General features: G+C 41.0%; 1 protein-coding gene across 1 annotated transcript in view; it reads right to left on the bottom strand.

Moving 5' to 3' along the window:
* Window positions 1–3,059: 3,059 nt before the first annotated feature.
* The window catches only part of LOC111870185 (geranylgeranyl pyrophosphate synthase), a 30,219-nt gene continuing 13,214 nt past the window's right edge, over window positions 3,060–20,064 (bottom strand). The window contains exons 3-6 of the mRNA XM_023862264.2: window positions 18,739–19,004; window positions 14,090–14,229; window positions 9,481–9,583; window positions 3,060–3,625 (exon numbers count right to left, since the gene is read on the bottom strand). Of these exons, the coding sequence (XP_023718032.1) occupies window positions 3,402–3,625; window positions 9,481–9,583; window positions 14,090–14,229; window positions 18,739–19,004 (733 nt within the window). The 3' untranslated portion in view covers window positions 3,060–3,401. The remainder of the gene's footprint in view (window positions 3,626–9,480; window positions 9,584–14,089; window positions 14,230–18,738; window positions 19,005–20,064) is intronic.

Genomic DNA, 20,064 nt, shown 5'->3' with positions numbered 1-20,064 from the left:
TTGCAGTCATATAAAACAATGAATTAACTTGGCATTATATCTCGGACGATATAACTCTACTGTCTGAACCACAAATCCTACATATTGGTCAGACTGCTTGCAGAGGGCAATGATGGCAGAGGAGCATCATGGAAAGGATAAGTGGATGGAAATGTATGAAGATCAGAAACAATGGAATCAATAAGTGATAATATATTGATTCAAGATGAAAATAAAACACAGGGATTATCAACTTTTATTTTTTATAACAGCATAGCAATGTATCATATCACTTCTGTAACATTCAATATTGTTAGGGTGTACTGTACCCAATCATGAAAGTCTGTTCACTTTTAGAATTTGCAGTACCAGCAACTCTAGACTTAAAATTAGAATATGAACAAATATTTCTGTCCTTAGTTGTCAATCTGGGGGCACACGGTGGCGTAGTTGGTTGAAGCGCTATGCTACGAGCTGGACTGTAACAGGTTTGACTCCCATTATGATCACTGGACTTTTCAATTGACCTAATCCTTCAATCACACTATCACCCTGGAGTCAACCCAGCCTCAACTAGAAATGAGTACCAGGAATCTTCCTGGGGGTAAAGGGCACCTGGCACATAAGGCTGACAACCTCACCGCCACCTGAGAGCCCACTCTACAAAATGTGCAAGCCTCAAAGTCCAACAACCCTATGGGCCTCACAGCCTATTACAGGGATAGCTTTTCCCTTTGTTGTCAATCTAACATAACGTTGCCTACCAGAATAAAAACAAGTACGAGGCAGAAACTCATTCAGTCATGAGTATCCAAATAGACTAGGTGATTAAAAGCGGAATATCCCAGTTGACTAGGCACCTTCATATGTTTAAGATACCCTACACTATATGACAAGTTTACGTTATAATGGATTCCTAAAAATACTTCAATGAGCGTTATTAAGAAACCTTCCCAGGGCTGATAAATTAGGCAACTCAAGTACTAGGTATTCTTTATAGGACAAAATGACCAGAACCTATATCATACTCTCAAAACACACTCTGGTTAAATTCCATATTGCTATAAAAATTTGGCACGACTCTGATATAAGCAGGCTGGCCACATTAGTTGCAAAGAAGGTATTTACATATACACAGGGGATTGACAAAATTATGCAAACACTAAGAGACTGAGGAATAAAATTTGTGTTGGCTACATTGAAAGAACTTCATTTGGCAACAGTGAATGATCTCTTCCATCTGTTTACACTCTGTAGTGCTCATGTAAGTTCATGTTTTAAAAATTATTTTTTTTTAATTCGTTTAGTGGGGGGTGGAGTCCAACTGGGTCCACTCGGCACAGCAGCCACTGATTGGCCTATTGTAGCCTGCCGCAGGTAATTATGATGGAGAATTTGGTGGAATGAAGATTGACAGGGGAAACCAGAGTACTTGGAGAAAACTCGCCCCAGCGCCACTTTGTCCACCACAAATCCCACTTGATCAGACCCCGGATCGAACCTCGGTGGAAAGCCAGTGACTAACGGCTTGAGCTAAGCGGCCTCCGTAGTCTAGGGGTAACGTTCCCACCTCATGACTCAAGGTATGCGGGTTCAAACCCGGCGGAGGTTGTGGAATTTTTAAGGGCAGAAAAATTCAGGGAACAAGTCCTCCAGGAGGGACTTTAAGCCGTGGGTCCCGTGTCGTAGATTTACGGCACGTAAAAGATTCTCATGTCTCTAGGAGACCTCTAAGTAAAATTAGGCAACACATTTCCCACCCAAGTAGTTTCCAGTGCCTCTGGTAGATGGGTGAAATATCAGGTACCGAGGGCTGACCTCGTTGGCTGAACGGGGCTGATAGCACGCACCAGTACCGGTAGGGTATGGCGACAGTAGAAATTAAAGGGGAACGCACAATGGACCAATAACTGGTCTAAGTGCATGGGGAAACCCACCCCCTCTAATAATAATAATGATAATAATAACGGTTTGAGCTATGGTGCAGCCTATGTCAGTGACAGTCAATGTGGAAGAATCAGAAAATGGGAGCCTTGTCCAATTTTGAAAGAGGACAGATAATTGGTGCGCATTTTGCTGGGGCATCTGTGATAAACTCTGCCACATTATTAGGCATATTGAGAGCAAAAGTTTCTAAGGTCAGGTAGCCATACACGAATCATGGGAAGGCATTATAGGCAAAGAGCAACAGTGGGCAAAAATCATCACTGACAGAAAGAGACTGTTGTATACTGAGAAGGCCTACTTTGAAAAATCACAGAACTACTGCAGCAGGAGTGACAGCAAAAAAAAAAAATTCATCTTGAAGAACCTGTTTCTACAAAAACTGTCAAACATGAGCTTCACAAATCCATTATAAACAGTAATTCTGCAACTGTTAAATTTCTGACTACTAAAAGCAATGCTCAGATGCTTAAACTATGGTGTTATGACTATAAAACTTGAACATCAGACAACTTGAGATGTATGCATGATATGGTCAGATGAGTTATCCTTCACGCTGTTCCCTGCATCAGATGGAGTTTACGTTTGGAGAACACCCAAAGAAGAATACAATCCGAAACGCCTGGTTCCAGCAGTGAAACACAGGGGAGGTTCTGTAATGGTTTGGGCAGCAGTATCATGGTACAGTATTCTGTTCATCTCATCAGTACCTTCCATGGCCAAATTACTGCAAGAGAGTATGTGGAGAGGCTGGGTAATGAGGTGCATCCCATGATCCTGACATTACTTCTGAACAATGATGCAGTTTTACAAGACAACAATGCTCCCATTCACACAGTTGGAACTGTCTGAAGAGCATGAAGGTAAACTTCAACATTGTCCCTGGCCAGCAAAATCACCAGGTCTGAACATCATTGAATCACTTTGTTCAGTTTTTGAGTCTAAAGTGATGAACAGATTCCCACCTCTAACATCTCTAAAACAACTGGAATGGTATAAAATTCCACTAATGAATGTTCAAAACTTAAGGATTGCAGCTGTACTGAAGATAAAAGGTGGACCAACACCTTCTTAATAAAGAAATGTGTGCAGTATCTGTAGTATTTCCATTATTTTGCCTACCTCCTGTGTGTGTGTGTGTGTGTGTGTGTGTCTGTTGAGCCCCATCTATAGTCACACATAAATTGTGACAATATATATACTGTTGAACATTTAATGAACACAAAAATTTATGACACAAAGCCAAAGCAAGCCCTTTATGTGTTAGGTATGCTTCCTTAACATGTGAAAACTATTATTTAATAATAAATAATGCATATGTTGAGCCCCATAAAGTATGCCCCTGCCTCAAGCATACAAGTATATATATTCCTCGCCATTGTTCACGGTCTGTGCAACCCTGTGTAAGTCATCCTACAGACATGGATGAGTCCCTAGCCACATATAGACTGATAATAAATCATGTTAAGATAGCAGCATCATAGTTCTGGGTTCTTCTGGTCTGGCCTTCTCTCCCAGTTCAGCAGTTCATCCAAGACAGCTTCCAGGAGTGGATTGCCTCCAAGTTTGGCCACCTCAGCCCTTGCCTCAGCATCAAGCTCCTTAAGTGTATGCCTCGTGTGCCTGAAAGACCCAAACTTCTCCAGCAATGTAATACAGTACTTCTTTACTTCCACATCGTGTGTTCGTTGACGCAGAATATCTGAATGGATGCAGTCAAGACAAATATTCAAAGTTCTTCACATAACAGTATCACAAAGATTTTGCTATAATCTGAAACAATGGAACTTCAATACAATCAGTCCTGTATTTATGCAGTATCATTACAAAGAATATTACATTTATAACCACTTCAATGTGACCCATCCTTCCTTGTTACGAACAATACACATTCACTCTGGAATATTAAAGCATCACAGCTATGTGGACCTATAGATAAAGTCCTCTGCTGACACCCTGTGCTATATCATTTTCCACTACAATTATGTGGGTTACTTCAAAAGTCACGGCAACATAATTTTTCCGAAATTTTGGAAGCTCCGACCAGAATTTCCAAATTTGCCGCTGAGAGACAGCAACGTCTGATTTCTAATGATGCCGCTAGATGATGCAATAGTCCAGAGACAATGAAGCAAGTCCAGCGCGAAGTCAGTGTGAACATAACCTTTGTCAAGAATGAACGTTAGCCGGCTGGAACAGTGTTGTTACGTGAAAATAGCAGTGCTTCGCGGCAGAAATGCGACTGAATGTCACTCAGAGCTTGTGGAAGCTCTGGGTGATCATGCTCTACCATACAGAACTGTTGCAAGGTGGACAGAAGCGTTCCAACGTGGAAGAGAAGCAAGTGCCGACTTGCAACATAGTGGACGCCCTGTGTCCATTCGTACCGATGTTTCTCGTGCCGTGATCGCCCAGTGCACGGAGGAAGATAGGTGCTGGTCTCTGAAGGAGTTAGAGAGACATCCAGGGATTGACCAGGCAACTGTGCACCAAATTTTACAAAACTCACATTGAATTTTTTATTTCTTAATCACAACTGAATTTTTCAAGGATTAAAGAATGGAAAAAAAAAACAGTCATTCTGTAATGTGCAATTTTTCTTGCCTACTTTACCTATGCCCCTTCACATCTACCTGATGTGACTAAGCTAATCGGAGGGGTATATCATGCCCTTCCATAAGCATATTTTGAACTTTCTTCACTGTAACGTGTTTGCCCCAAAAAATTAGTTGCCATGACTTTTGAAGTAACCCACATATATGCAATACTCTCATAGTACAGGGTGGGGCGCAGAAACTTCCTTTCTTTGAAGGTGAATAAAAGAAAAATTATTGCTGATAGACAAAATTTATGTTTAGCTAATGAAATAACATACTTTAAAGTTTTAAATCATGTAGGTTTAAACAAAATATCTTGAAGGTGGTGACCACCGTTTTCTATGCACTGATGCAACCATTTTCTGAAGTTCCCCTCCGCATGTTCCAACATGTGCGCCGGAATTTGGGATACTCCCTTCCGAATAACATTCTTCAGTTGAAGCAGGTTTGTGGGGCGATGTTTAAAAACCTTTGCCTTGAGGTATCCCCATAAAAAAAATCACAGGGCATTAGATCAGGTGAGTGCGCTGGCCAAGGGATGTCACCTCGAAGCGAGATGAGCCGTCGGGAGAACTTTGCCCTCAAAACTGTCATTGAAGCTCGGGCTTTGTGGGCCGTGGCACCATCCTGTTGGAACCAGACATTTCCTAAATGGATTCCTTCAAGAGCTGGTTCAAAAAAGTTTTTAATCATGTCCACATACCGCTGTGAATTGACAGTAACTGCATGATTGTCTTCTTCAAAAAAATAAGGGCCAATAACTCCAACTCTTGACAATGCACACCATACTGTCACCTTATCACTGTGAAGTGGCCTCTCATGGAGCTCTCTGGGATTGTTACCACTCCAATAGCACATATTCTGCTTGTTGACATATCCGGATAGGTGAAAATGTGCCTCATCACTAAAGAAAACAAGTGTGTCAGGGGGTAAAGTTTTCAATAACGTTTCACACGCTGTTATTCAGTTCTGGAAATCACGTGGTGACAATTCTTGGACAACAACCATCTTATAGGGATGGAAATGACGATGTTCGTGAAGAATTTGGCGCATTGAATGATTGGATATGTCTAGGGTGACTGCATGTTTGAGAGTGGAGCGTCTTGGAGATCTCAAAATCGACTGTTGAACTGCCTCCACATTTTCTGGCGTTGTAATGGTCCGTTGTCATCCTGATGATTTTTTTACCACTCCCGGTTGTCCTGAAGTTCTCTACCCACAAAATAATCAATTTCCGGTCGGGAACTGGACCTCTGGGCTTAATTCTGAAGTGAGTATGGAACGCACGCTGCACTGCCACATAGGAATGGTTGTTTGAAAAATAGACTTTGACAGCAAACGCACACTGCTCACTCGTCCACCTCATGTGTCCTACTGAGGGGTATTAGACAGAAACTTCCGTGACTGCTGCGTTCTCCAAGCATATCCCCACTTTTCTGCAACCTTCCCTCCCTTCACAATCTGTCTTCACAGAAAGGAAGTTTCTGCGCCCCACCCTGATCTCGGAATCACAGGAACAGCACAGAGGTGTTCATTATTAAGCAACATGACAGTAAAACACATCTGTGGCAACGAGTATGCGCACAATTGTCAGTGAGTTGTTGGAGGCAGTGTCATCTTGGTAGCCCACAACATGACAATATACAGAGACCCTGTGAGCTAATAAAGAATGGGTCTGTGATGACTGGGCTAACAAGTGAGTCTGTGACAAAGGGGCACTGAGGAGTCATGCAAGAACTTCTGACCCTGTTGTGAAGTCACTATTACATAACACTGAGGTCAGAAGTGGGACAGTTAAGATTGTGGGGCTAATGGATTGTTGGACTGTGGACTGTAGATGGAACTGACATGATAGCTGACTGCAGACAAACTGAAATGTCTGTTGAGACATATTTGAGGCCAACCGAAAAAAGACAGGTAGTCCAAAAGAGCTGTGGGCTACAAAATACTGTTGTTTCCATACAAATGTGTATCACCACCTCGTTTGTGGAATTTCTGACATGACAGAGTCAATCGCCAGAAACCACTGGGAAATGTAAAATTTTATTTCAAATTAGTTTCTTTCTTCAAGAAAGAATAACATTCCAGAGCAGGCTACTCAACTTTAAACATAACAGCAGAAACGTGAAGCATATGCGAAAGCCACTGTATTTAGTATGTTTCTCTATTAGTTTTAGAAGAAACTTTCAAGCCTACTCTTTTAAGGCATTCAAGTATTTTGGTCCCTATGCAAAACTTATTTAAAACATAGTAACTGTAGTGCATTTACTGAATATTTACAGTTTTGTTAAGCACCTGTCATTTTTTAATGAAATGTTCATTACCCTCTACTATCACCCTGCATAAGTTCTAACAATAATTACAGGACACTGAAAGGAGTTAAATATAAAGAGAGTTTGAAAAGGAATGAGCCTGAACACTGTTCACCATCAGTGGTCTTAACTGATGTGGTGCAAGCGCCATGTCACTTCCTCAAGTGCGTTCAGATATTAGTGCAAAGGTTGTCATTTTCCATAGTGTGCATGTATTTGTAAAATCTCTTGGAAGAAACCCGCTTTCCAATGGCAGAGCAGAATGATCTTTCACATGTTTTAGGGCAGAAATGAGCCACAGAATTTTGTGTGAAGCTGGGAAAAAGTGGTGAAGAGATGTCAGAGATATTACAGAACGTGTATGGAAATGAACCAATGTGCTGGGCTGCAGTATTTCAATGGCAAAAACATTTTAAAGATGAAAAAAAAAGGGCGGTTTATAAAGCTTGAAGTGGGAGACCAAGCACTACCATCACAGACATGAATACTGATAAAGCTTAAGATCTTCTAAAGGACAGGAGATTACTGATAAGGGAATTATCCTGTAGTTTAAATGTGTCAACAGAAAGGGTTCACAATATCATTACAGTGGAATGAAGATAGAGCCGAATGGGTCCAAGATTGGTTCCCCATGACATCAGTGATGAGCAGAAAAGAAAGCATGTGAAAGTCTGCCAATGAAATGCAACTCTTGATGAACAAAACCCTGACATTTTATTCCCCAAAACCACCTGTGGTGAGTCTTGGATAAGACATTATGACCCACAAATGAAATAACAGCCTATTGTTTCAAAACACAGTTTGATCTTCACCAAACAAATTTTGGACAGTACCACCATCAGGAAACGTAACAGTCACATTGTTTCTTGATTCATAAGGCAGTATTCTTTAGCATGGCTACCTCAGACATAAAGTGTGTATTGTGTGACTATGCAAACACACTTGAAACTCATTTAAGGAAGGCTATTTATATAAAAAGAATGGCGTTCTTGACAAAACAGTGGCTTCTGCACACAATGTACAGCTGTATATTGCACATGTTATGACAAGAGGCGCTAACGGACATAGTTAGAACACCTGTATAACATTCACTGCACAGTCCAATTTCACCCTATGTGATTTCTGGGCATTTACGATACTTAAACATGAACTACAAGGACATAAATTCAGCATTTACAATCAAGTTAAACAATCCACTACTGCTACTCTATGCAAGACATCAGGATATGGACTACTGCACATGTTTGAGAACTTGGTGGGGGCACTTCAGAAAACGTCTACAGCATGTGAAGGGCATTACTTCGAAAAAGAAATGGTACTCAAACCTCTGGAATCCTCAAATAGTAAGCAATGCTAGAAGTCACATTATATTTTTTTTAACTTGTTATGCCGTGGTGGCAGGGGGGCATGGAGGTATATCCCACCGCTGCCACCACTGTTACGGCGTGAAGGGGGGGCGTGGAGGTACCTCCACCGCTTCCGCCACTGTACCTCTCTCTAGCTGTCGCTACACTTATCTCCTGCCGTGATGACGGAGGGCGAGGAAATATCCCTCTCCGTCACCCTGTTTAGTATGCTGCCACCATCTTGGTAATCCAAGAAATCTCGTACTTATCTTAGCTTGCATTACTGTCTGGGGTAAACCGTAAATCGCCGAAGCTTTGGGAAGTCCTGGAGGCGGAGGAAGAGGATAACACTCGTGGATATGTGTGGTTGAATGAAACTCGTACACATTCCTAGCCTATTCTATTTACCTACGTCTTTAAATACACTATATACACCGTGCCGACGTTTGTCGGTTTGACTTACATTAAAATAATCTTGCAGTGTCTCATCATGTCCACCACCGATCACCCTGCTGTCGGTATTCTATGCTTGGAATCACTGAATGACCTAGCCCATCTGATTAGCCTATCTCTTCCGGGTTACACTTTACACTTTACACTTTGCACTCAATGATCATGGCTATATGAAATGGTTCCACTTACTTGAGCTGAAGATGAGAAGGCTTGTCATCACGATCCAGCGTCCACTCATGGCCACAATTGAGGTACTAATGTAATAATGACATTAATAAGAATAGATCCGACTAGAATCGAATCGAATAGCCAAAAAAAGCTAAGAAGCTAAAAAGCTAAAAAGAGCCCCTAAAATGGGTCGTCTCGGGTTTTTATAACCTCTGCTATGCTGACTCGTTGTCTTCCGGGTATAGGGGTCCTCCTACCCTGACGTGATTTTGGGTCGGTGTAGCTTGTTTATTGGTTGTTAATCGAGAAGGGGTTGACTCTTTCGGTAAGCCGCCTCCTTCTGCTCAGCATTTTTCGTCTGCCATAGTGCTTATGACACATTTCATATAGCCCTTCCGTATTGTCAGCGGTTCCCGCTGTCGTGTTAACATTCTGATTAGTCAGGAATTTCTTTTACTTCCTTGTAAACCCAGCTCTCCGGTTCATGTCCTTATTACTATTCAGTTTTAGTTTAGTTTTTTTGTGTTTTTTCCATCTTACATCTAATTGTAGTGATTCCAAATTTACCCAAAAAAACTACATCTACATGTGCATAACCTTAGCGGCATAACATAACTCTCCTCATATTAGCATTCTTGAGTCAAGTCAGTGTTAACAAAATGATCTTAAAGAAAAGGATACGGATCACCTGATTATCATCTGGTCGACTCTTTATGGCATGAATTATTGGGAAACTGAACTTCCCCTCTGTGAGGTCTTCACAGTAACTTTTGTTTTCTGAATACTGAAAAAAATAAAAAGAATACACATTAAGAAGCAATCAGTATTCAATGGAATATGACTTGCAGTTAGTAACTTGTAACCGTAGAGTGAGACATGAACAGTTTTAAACTGCATTAAAGATGGAGGTGTATAAATGAGTGATACATCAACACAACAGGATGCTCAAGTATAATATTATGACACTTCCTGTTACTTAAGTGACTAGACATGGGGGTTTAGATTGGTAATTGGAATCATTGAAGATTTGTAAGTCATAACTGGAATTACAACACTACGGCTATTCCACTCATTTAACAAATCACCAGTGGACATTCCAAGTCTTCCCAGTCTGCGGTGTCTTCAGTTGTTTGTTGCTTGGTAGCTGTTTCAACAATGACCTATTTTGACTCTCTAATGGTTCTCACGGCATCATTAGCCATCACTATCACGCACCCAGAGACTATAGCCTCAACACAAACCATACAGAAGACACCGTTCCTAACAGTTCCTCTGTCTTTGAACATATAACTGTTGCTGCAGTAAAAGTTTATTGAGCCAATGAAACCTATTTAGTTTGCCATTTCTGAACAGCAGGAAATTTTTAAGTCATCATGTCACATTGCTCCCTCCTTAAAGCTGTTCATCCCAAGCAGCCTATAGGAATACTGCCATTTCTTATCCAAAGGGGATGTACCTGTGACATCTGTGATTGGTCTCACAAATGGCACATCTTCGGGTTTATGCAGCCAGAACTTTGAAAGTGGTCAGTGTTCCTACAGCACTGGCACGAGTTGTCGGTAGTCTCTTCTTTCGTTTTGGAGGGGGTCAGCTCCTCCACATCACCCTATCACTTGTTTACTCGATTACTGGAGACAAATGGAAGACCCAACTGTCAGTTTTAAGACTTCCAGCTCTAGGCTCCGCCTGAAGGTGTCATTGAGTACCTTCTCACCTCTCAGATGTAGCTGCTGGTTTATGCCTCAGTCTCCTATCCCACCGTCCTGTGCCTAGCCCAGTCCCTTACGAATGTGGTTCTCATGTAGTGCAGGAAAGGGACAGTGGGTCAGCTGCTTAACCCTTTGACGTGGTCATTTAAATTCCGCGGCCGCGGCTCCTGCGGTAATATATTCAGCCGGCCATTTAAATTTTGCTCGAAAATTATTTATTCATCATTGTTCTTAAATTCTATGAGATAGGAACATGAAACTTTCACTAAAATGATCTTAAATTGTGGTTTTATAACCTTACCTTATAATATGGGAGCCCTGTATCTCGGCCATGGGTGCAGGTTGTTTAGTATTTGAGCAGTGAATGGTACGCCTTGAAGGATGAAACTTTCACTAAAATGATCTTAAAAGATGGTTTTATAACCTTGCCTTATAATATGAGCACCCGGTATCTCGGCTATGTAAGCAGGTGACGCCTTGAAGCATTAGTCTAAACACAGCGCTGGCTCACATTCACCAAACCAATACTGCGTATCTTTTCTTTTGCTCTTTTTTTTCTAACCACACTTCTGTGCGGCCCTGCCTTCTTCCCCGTGGGGGGAATACAAGTGGAAATGTCTCTCCGTGAGTCGTATATTTTGACAGATTAGCTGCAGTAAATTCAACCTTTGTGTTATCATAACAAGGGTTTGGTGCTTCTGCGTTTCAGATTCCAACCTTTTCGGCTGCCCCAGATGTCGTAGGGGTGACCACAGAATTCATGAAGTTATTATAAGAACTGGCTGGTATATAGTGAACGAAAGCAGAGCTTAGCTGGCTCAAAAAAAATATTTATGGTCATCCCTCGAAACGACCACCAAGGTCAGTACGATAAAATGGCGTCAACTGGAGCGATAATACATGAAGGAATGAGTTCTTTTCCCTCCCCCACACACATCCGTATCGTCTCAGGGGGTGACCACAGTGTTCTGCCTTAAATTGTGGCGTTTTTCTAAGAACTGGGCCTTTGTACTGTGCGAAATCAATGGATCATGCGAGAATAAATTTTTGGACAACCCAATTCTAAGAATTCCAATTGAGTGTGTTAGTTGTGGCCAGCTCAGGGCAATATGATATTATAAACACATCACATCACGTCTCTGATGTTTATAACTTCGTAGCAAAGGAAACACGACATTCATTACGGTGAAACCGCTAGCAAGAGCCACAGGAACTTTGCTGCAAGACAGGCATATGTAACAATGACTTAGCGCAGATAAAGACGTGTCATATTATACTCTGTACTACTGACAACATGCCAGCGAAAAATCTAACAATCTACAGCAAAACCATCAATTATTATGGGCGTTATAACATAGGTGTGCAGCTGGACGAAACATACACGTCGAACCCCCCCAGACGATTTAAATACCTGACGAAACATACACGTCAAACCACGGCAACGGGTTAATGGCAGTGGCAAACTCCTGTAAGTATTCACCATTGTCTTGGATCCATGTTTGCAGCTGAATGCGGTACCCTACAGACAGGTGTTCATCCCCAAATCGTTCCTCGGACCCCAATAGCCTCCTCATACATTGCTCCTTCAAGGACTCCATGTAGCATATCAGATGCCTGGTACTGTGGGGCGGTAAGGTGAGTGGTTTTTACATGTGGTACCTACCCATAAGGCTCCACTACAGCCTCTATCTTTTCCTGACTGGCCTCCGTCTTGACTCCTAACTTTTCCTGGTTAGCCCCCATCTTTTCTAACCAGGCCTCCATCTTGGCTTCCATCCTTTCTTGACGGGCTTTCATTTCAGCTCTCTTCCGTTCTTGGCTGATCTTTATCATGGTCACTATATTCTCTTGATGGGCTTTCATTTCAGCCAGCATGTATTTTATCATTTACTCCACATCTCATAGTATGGCGATATAACTATCCACTTTAGTCTTCAATCCAAGTAATCCAACTAATCCCACTTCTGACACCAGTCTGTCACACACTTGTGACTAGACACAGGGTTTAGATTGGTAATTGGATTTACTACAAGTAATTATAACACTACTGCTTATTTACATACTTCACAAATTATTACACATTCCAAATCTTCCCAGTCTGCTGTGTCCCCATGTGGTCACTACTTGGTAATGGATCCCAACAATGACCTCTTTTGACTCTCAAATGGTTTTCATGGCATCATTAGCCATCACTGACTATCACTCACCCAGAGGCTCTAGTTACATAGCCTCGACATAAACTGTATAGAAGGCACCATTTCTAAAAGTTCTTCTATCGTTGCATGCATAACCATTGCCATGATACTCTTTTAGTGAGCTGTGAAAATGCGTTAATTTGCCACTGCCTAGGAGCACACAATGTTTAAATCATCACGTCACAGTACAGACAATACTGTGGCATGAAAGCATACAGGGGTTATAAAACAAAGTGGGTTTTCATAAATCCGATGTTTCAGCAGATACTAAATGTAGCGAAGTCCTCATGGGTGATCAGCCATGTTAAAATTAAATAAAATTTCAGCATGTGAAACAGTGTTATATATCATCAACATAGTTTCTGACAGTAATCAGACTTTGTTTAAGCACATATTTTCCCAGATCTTTTGTTTTTCTTATCTGCAGAACTGCAGAGCAGTATATGTACAACCCATTACATGCAGGTTGTACCCTGGTCTCACATTGCAGAAGAACATTCTCCATATTTATCTATCCCTCAACTACTTACACAGCTTGCACTGAAATCCTCAGAAAGGTCAGTTCTGAAATTGAACATATCTATTCCACTACTTCTGCCTCCCTTTCATGTCATCACAGAGTAACTGAAAGAAAATAAGTTAAACTTAAAAACCTGCGAGGCAGAGACAGACTAAAGTGTCCCATATACTTATGGAACCAGTTAGTTTCACAGAAGACACTAGAGCAACAGTAAGAGAACTCTGTGACAAGCGTGTTAAGATTATTTATGTGAACAGATTTTCTGAATTGTTTTCACTTGTTGTATGTTAATGCAAGTTATGACTTCTGGCTAAAAATGGGTTTAAAAGCACACAAAATGGTCAAACATGTTACAAGGTTTCACACCACTGACATGAGTCTTCACCCCTAAAAATTGCATTTTGCATGAAAATTATTCACTGATTTTTTCATCGCAATGCTCATCAAGAAGTCAAATGGTGGAGTTTACTGCTGCAGATAATCATACCATGTGGATCACATTCAACTGAAATCACCACAATCTAACATGTAAAATTATATTCTGAAACACATTATTTGAATATTTTATGCACTGCAACTTTCAGATAAATGAGTAAATACACTAAAAAGGAAATGCAGGTAAATGTAATTTGCTTCCTATGAATTATGAACTCTAAGAAACGGTACCCAATCTATATTATACAGTAAAAATGTTCACCAATGACAACAGAAATATCTGTCTTTACAACAGATCTAGTTCCATCTAGTGGCAGGGTACAGAATGCATGAGGCATCATATCAGTGTCCCCCATACAGCTTCCTGGCAACAAGCTCACATATAGGGACGATTTCACCTATCTAGAAACAACACCTAAGATGTCAGTTACCTCCTGCAGGCAGAGATTGCAGTAGTCATCCCGAATCTGGAAGTACAGGCCCAAGATGCCAGTCAGTCTGGTGAAGTCAGCTTTATTCTCACTAAAGAGCTGCATGAGTCGGATTGCAAGCATAAACAGTCCACCTGTTTCTGTGAAAAGCATATTTATTATGTTCCAGCAATTCAAGGTCACAGCTGTTGGTTCCAGACTACATGGAACCTACCACAAAAAAACAACAACACCTGGCTCAGAACCCAATATTCTTTATATAAAAGTCCAGGTCCCTACTTGGAGTCTACAAGAATCACACCATAATAGATAATTGGACCTGACCAGAACCCAAGACATTTTATACTACAAAGATCCTGCCACAACAAACAAGTGCACCTAGCCAGGAACCCATGACTTATTTTATACAAGTCCAGTGCCTTGCTTGGAGACTATAAGGACCTCATCACAATGCCCAGTGCACTTGGTTCGAATCTCCGCAAGAACATTGGCTATACTGAATGAGGTTTTCATTGTTTTCTTCCCTACCTCCTTGAATAGGCCACAACCACTTCCTTCTGAATAATTTCCAGTTCACCATTCACTGTCATCCCGAGAGTCAATGCTATAACCTAAATACAAGGTGTATCAGAAAGTTCCCAAATTAGGTCAAAAAAGAAATGATGGCTTAACTTACTCAATTTTTGCTACCATCTCCTTCAAAATAGTCTCCATTTTCTTTCACCGAGGTAGTTACAACAATAACAGTCCGGGAACTTTCCAATACCACCTCATATTGACATTGACATAAAGCAACCTACAAAAAACAAAACAACAAAGAGCACCGGGCCAGAACCCTAAGGCGGGGGCCACACGAGCACACAAAATGCGTCCATTTTAATGAACATCGTGACATCCGTTGTAGAAATAAACAAGAGAGGCGAATGCTACGCTTTCTTCTGGCTCCATTGCAGACAATAAACTATGCACCACATTCTGCAACTGTGTTGTGTCCTCAGCAACGTCCATCATAAAGTACGTTCGTTGCAACGGACGTACTTCGTGTGCTCATGTGGCCCCAGCCTAACACTTCTTATGTATGTAGCCAGGTTGTTGACCCNCTGAATGAGGTTTTCATTGTTTTCTTCCCTACCTCCTTGAATAGGCCACAACCACTTCCTTCTGAATAATTTCCAGTTCACCATTCACTGTCATCCCGAGAGTCAATGCTATAACCTAAATACAAGGTGTATCAGAAAGTTCCCAAATTAGGTCAAAAAAGAAATGATGGCTTAACTTACTCAATTTTTGCTACCATCTCCTTCAAAATAGTCTCCATTTTCTTTCACCGAGGTAGTTACAACAATAACAGTCCGGGAACTTTCCAATACCACCTCATATTGACATTGACATAAAGCAACCTACAAAAAACAAAACAACAAAGAGCACCGGGCCAGAACCCTAAGGCGGGGGCCACACGAGCACACAAAATGCGTCCATTTTAATGAACATCGTGACATCCGTTGTAGAAATAAACAAGAGAGGCGAATGCTACGCTTTCTTCTGGCTCCACTGCAGACAATAAACTATGCACCACATTCTGCAACTGTGTTGTGTCCTCAGCAACGTCCATCATAAAGTACGTTCGTTGCAACGGACGTACTTCGTGTGCTCATGTGGCCCCAGCCTAACACTTCTTATGTATGGGGCCAGGTTGTTGACCCCAGACCACAGATCCTGCCACAACAAAAATAAAAAACTACACCTGGCCAAAGTCAAAGGTTATGAGTATTTACGATATTCAGAAAGTAAAGATACAAAGGGTTTTTTTTTTCAGAAATGGCAGTGCTGCAGTGTGAGACAGGAACCATACGATAGTCACGGCAACGTTGTGCTCGCAGTGTGTTTAAAATGGACATGTCTATTCAAAATCCTGCCAAATGTGGGATTCGTGCAGTAATTTGATTTTTTCAAGCAAAAGGAGAAACTGTTGCTGAAATTCGCCAACTTGTTTCTGTTTACGGCAAAGATGTCATGAACAGGCAAAAAGTGGCAAAATGGTGTCGTGAATTTGAAGCAGGAAAAAGTGATGTTCATGATGAAATAAGGAGTGGAAGGCCATCCATTTTCACTGACGAAATTGTCCAAAAACTGATGAAAACATTCATGCTGAAAGATGTTTAACCATCGGTGAACTTCATCAACATTGTCCAGAAGTGTCAAGAACTGTTCTCCATGAAATGCCATGGCTAAGAGAGAAGGCAGGAGATTTCTACAATGCTGGAATAAAAAACTTGTTCCCAGGCTCACCAAGTGCATTGCGATCCATGGTGACTAAGTGGAAAAGTAAATAAAGGTATGCTGTAAAAGTGCTACAAGTGAATAAAAAAAATGCTTTACAAATATTTTCCGGACTTTGTATCTTTTTTTTTTTTCATTGGCACTACAGCCCTCATTTGGGCCTAGGCCTACTTCCATGAAACTCTCTGTTTTCACTTTGGTTTTACTAATCTTAGACATACGGTAGGACTCCTTGGGCGGTTTATCAGCTTGTCGCAAGGCCTCTACCTGTACACAAACACATAAAAACGCACACAAACATCCATGCCCCAAATGGGATCTGAACCCACAATCCTGGCTTCTGAATGAGCGAAAACAGTGCATGCCTTAGACCGCTCAGCTACCGTGACCGGCCTTTGTATCTTTACTTTCTGAATATTCTTTGTATGCATGAGACCATACTGTTACCTCCCCAACTACAACAATCCTTCCAAAACAAATATCCACATCAGGCCATATGTACATACGTGTACATGTCCAGTGCCTTACTTACAAACTACAAGGATTCCACCAAACCGTTTTATGTATGGGACTAGACTGCCCCCCCCCCTCCAAAAAGAATACTTATACAGTGAAACCTTAAATAATGGTTTCTCTGTTTGGAAAAGGATATGAAACTTAACTGAAGAAAATTTGCTTTACACCAAAAATTACAGTACTTTGACCTTCCTGTTCTCTGCCCATGGGAGAAGACTGAGTCCCATGTAGGTAACTCTCCACTGACAAATCTGATCTAGAACCCTCAATATTAAATTTTAACTAATGGAAATCCTTATCCAATAGAACCCCTCTATAACATTCCTTGATTTAAGGTTCTACCTCATTTAACATTCAATTTCAATGATCCAAACAAAATAATCTCAGTGTTTAGTTTCTTCCTTTTAACCCTTTCACTCTCCTATCTGAACGTTGTCATCATTTACCAGTGCTTTGTCCAGACTATCTATCATATCCAACCAAGGTCAGATAGTAACATGCCAAGACAGAACTAAATCTTTCTCTTTCAGAATATACTTTGGCCATGCAGTTATTCTTGTATCCCCAGATGGTGATATAGCTACCTTTTCAACTCCAATGAATGCACGCAGATCATATGACTCACTTTTTGCCATGAAATAAAGTAAATCTCCAGTGTACTACGAAAAACTGCAGTGCTAACAAGTAAACCAACAGTTGAGTTACTTGAACCTAGAGTGTTAAGATTTTTGTGTTTAGTGTTCAAATCCACTGCTCTAAAAATAAACTTCAATGGGACTTTCACTGTAGCAAGACATGCTTAAATTCATATTTCTCTGTAATTACATAACATAAATCCAGTTTTAAGATCAAAAGCATTACCCCCTGTGTCCTCATTACTGTTTACTTTTTTTTTTTTTTTTGCTAAGTGCTACATTATTTTTCCCTCACTGTTTATTCTGCCCTAATCTATGCAGTTACCTATTCTGCTTATTTATGGTGGTATATGCACTTAATGAGAAAATAATTCTGATTCAGAGAATAGGACATGACCCCAATGGCAAATGTAACATGGCCATCAAACAGCAGGCTGAAAGATATGTATTCAGTTTCAGGTCAAGGTAATAAAACTGATTTAAGTTCATCCATAAACGAACCCTCTCCTGTGCAATTTTTCATAAAAGTTTTTTTCTGAACCACATTCTCCCTGCTAGCCACGATTTTTTTTAATCTGTTGTTGGTTAATACACCATCCATATATTTCAAACCAAAGCCTGCAGTGCAGATTTTGATTAAATTTAATATTAACTTTATGCCATTGGAAGCCACTCACACTTGTTGCACTACACACAGATAACAACATGGCAGGCACACACTAACAACCATAGTAACCTCAGATGTACATACTAGTGTTAACAACTTTATCAGAGCTGTCTGGCATAGCTATATGCACTAAGAATGCCAAAAGTGCAAAGAATACACATGGAAACTATGTACTTTGGTACGGATTGCACCCTTCCAATCTTGTTAGAATAACGGGGGTATGGGGTTAAATTGTGCTCATGGATCTAACCCTAACCTTGTGGCCGCACCACAGCTCAAGCGGTATGTCGCTGGCTTCTCACCAATGCGGCCCAGGTTCGATCCCATGATCTAGTCAAGTGGGATCTGTGCTGTCCAAAGTGGCACTGGGGCAGGTTTCCTCCGAGTACTTCGGTTTCCCCTGCCAATCTTCATTCCACCAATTGCTCCACAATCACCCTCACCTATCATCTGGGACTGGTACAATAGGCCAGAAGTGGCCGCAGTACAAGGGACTTAGTCCCACCCCACTAGCAATAATAATAATAAAAAAAAAAAAACCCTAACCTTACTTCTTTTGGTCATCTGTTGATATTCCTCTACTGATGGGCAAGTGTAGTTATCACGCCAGTAGATCTCCATTCCCTGCCCCCGATGCAGCTCCAGGAGTTGTTCTGTGTATACTGTTGTTGCTTCAGGGTGATTTAGGCTCAGCACCCTCTCCAGTGCTATGAACAGCACATAGTTGGCAGCATTGATAGTGCTGGCAACTCCATAAATTGAGTGTGCCACAGGAATACCTCTACGCAGAATAGAGTTGTCCTGAATGTCATCAATTCTGAAATATAGAATGGTCACAATTTTGATACAAAATTTTATTATACAGTGTTCCCACTTACAAACTTTATTTAACACTTAAAGGCATCCTGGAATAGCCACTGTTTATTCTAATGCATGGACACTTTCAATTATTATAGTTATAAATACTAGTGAAATATGTACTGAACAGTCAACAGCAAATCTTGAAAATTCCAGCCTCTAGCTATACTTTCCACTGAGAATTGTTCCATTGATCTCTCTCAAACATTAAGAATCTTAAGGGATATTTTGAAATCACTATTTCACTGAATATGAACATCACAGTTCTGGAAAGACATATTAACTCTTTGACTGGCACGGGTGTGTTTTAACGCCAGGGCGATGCCAGCCGTTCCCTGGCGTTGGCGTGTTTTAACGCTTTGAAAATCTCTTCCCTTATTTGCTCTCTTGGCTCTCATCAACCAAAGACATATATATGATAGTTTTTGTGCATGGTTGTAAAGAACCCTTGTAAACTTTGTGGGGGTCTATATTACTGTCAGAACCCTCCGAGAAGGGAAAGTTCAAAAAATATTTAACATTCATTCAGTTTCACCATGGCTTCTCGCAACAAGTTTCGGCGTGTTCCTACAGACCAGCTGGAAAGTGTTGTGAAGGAGATTTGTGCTGATGATGATAGTGGCGATGAAATAATGATTCCTGAATTGGATGAAGTTGATAGTGACAATAATACAGTAATAGACAATGATCCACAAGACAGTAATCATGAACATTTAGCTACCACGAGTGCGGTGCCTGACACGCCCATCTCATGGACGTACGGAGACATTGTACCAATAATAGTTCCATTTACTAGTAGTTCCGGGATCAAACTTGATATAGCACATAAAATGCACCCCTTTTCATGGATAAAATTTTTTCTGGATGATGACTTGGTAACTCACATTACAACTGAAACCAATCGCTATGCTCACCAGCACTTCAACACACATGAGTTAGCTCCTCACTCTCGAGAACTCAATTACAAATATGTCACATCAGATGAAATCTGGACATACTTAGGAATTGTGTTCATGACC

Source organism: Cryptotermes secundus, unplaced genomic scaffold, assembly GCF_002891405.2.
Source record: "Cryptotermes secundus unplaced genomic scaffold, Csec_1.0 scaffold779, whole genome shotgun sequence".
NCBI classification, from domain to species: Eukaryota; Metazoa; Arthropoda; class Insecta; order Blattodea; family Kalotermitidae; genus Cryptotermes; species Cryptotermes secundus.
The sequence above is the reverse complement of the archived record's forward strand: the minus strand, read 5'-3'. Positions and strand labels throughout refer to the sequence as shown.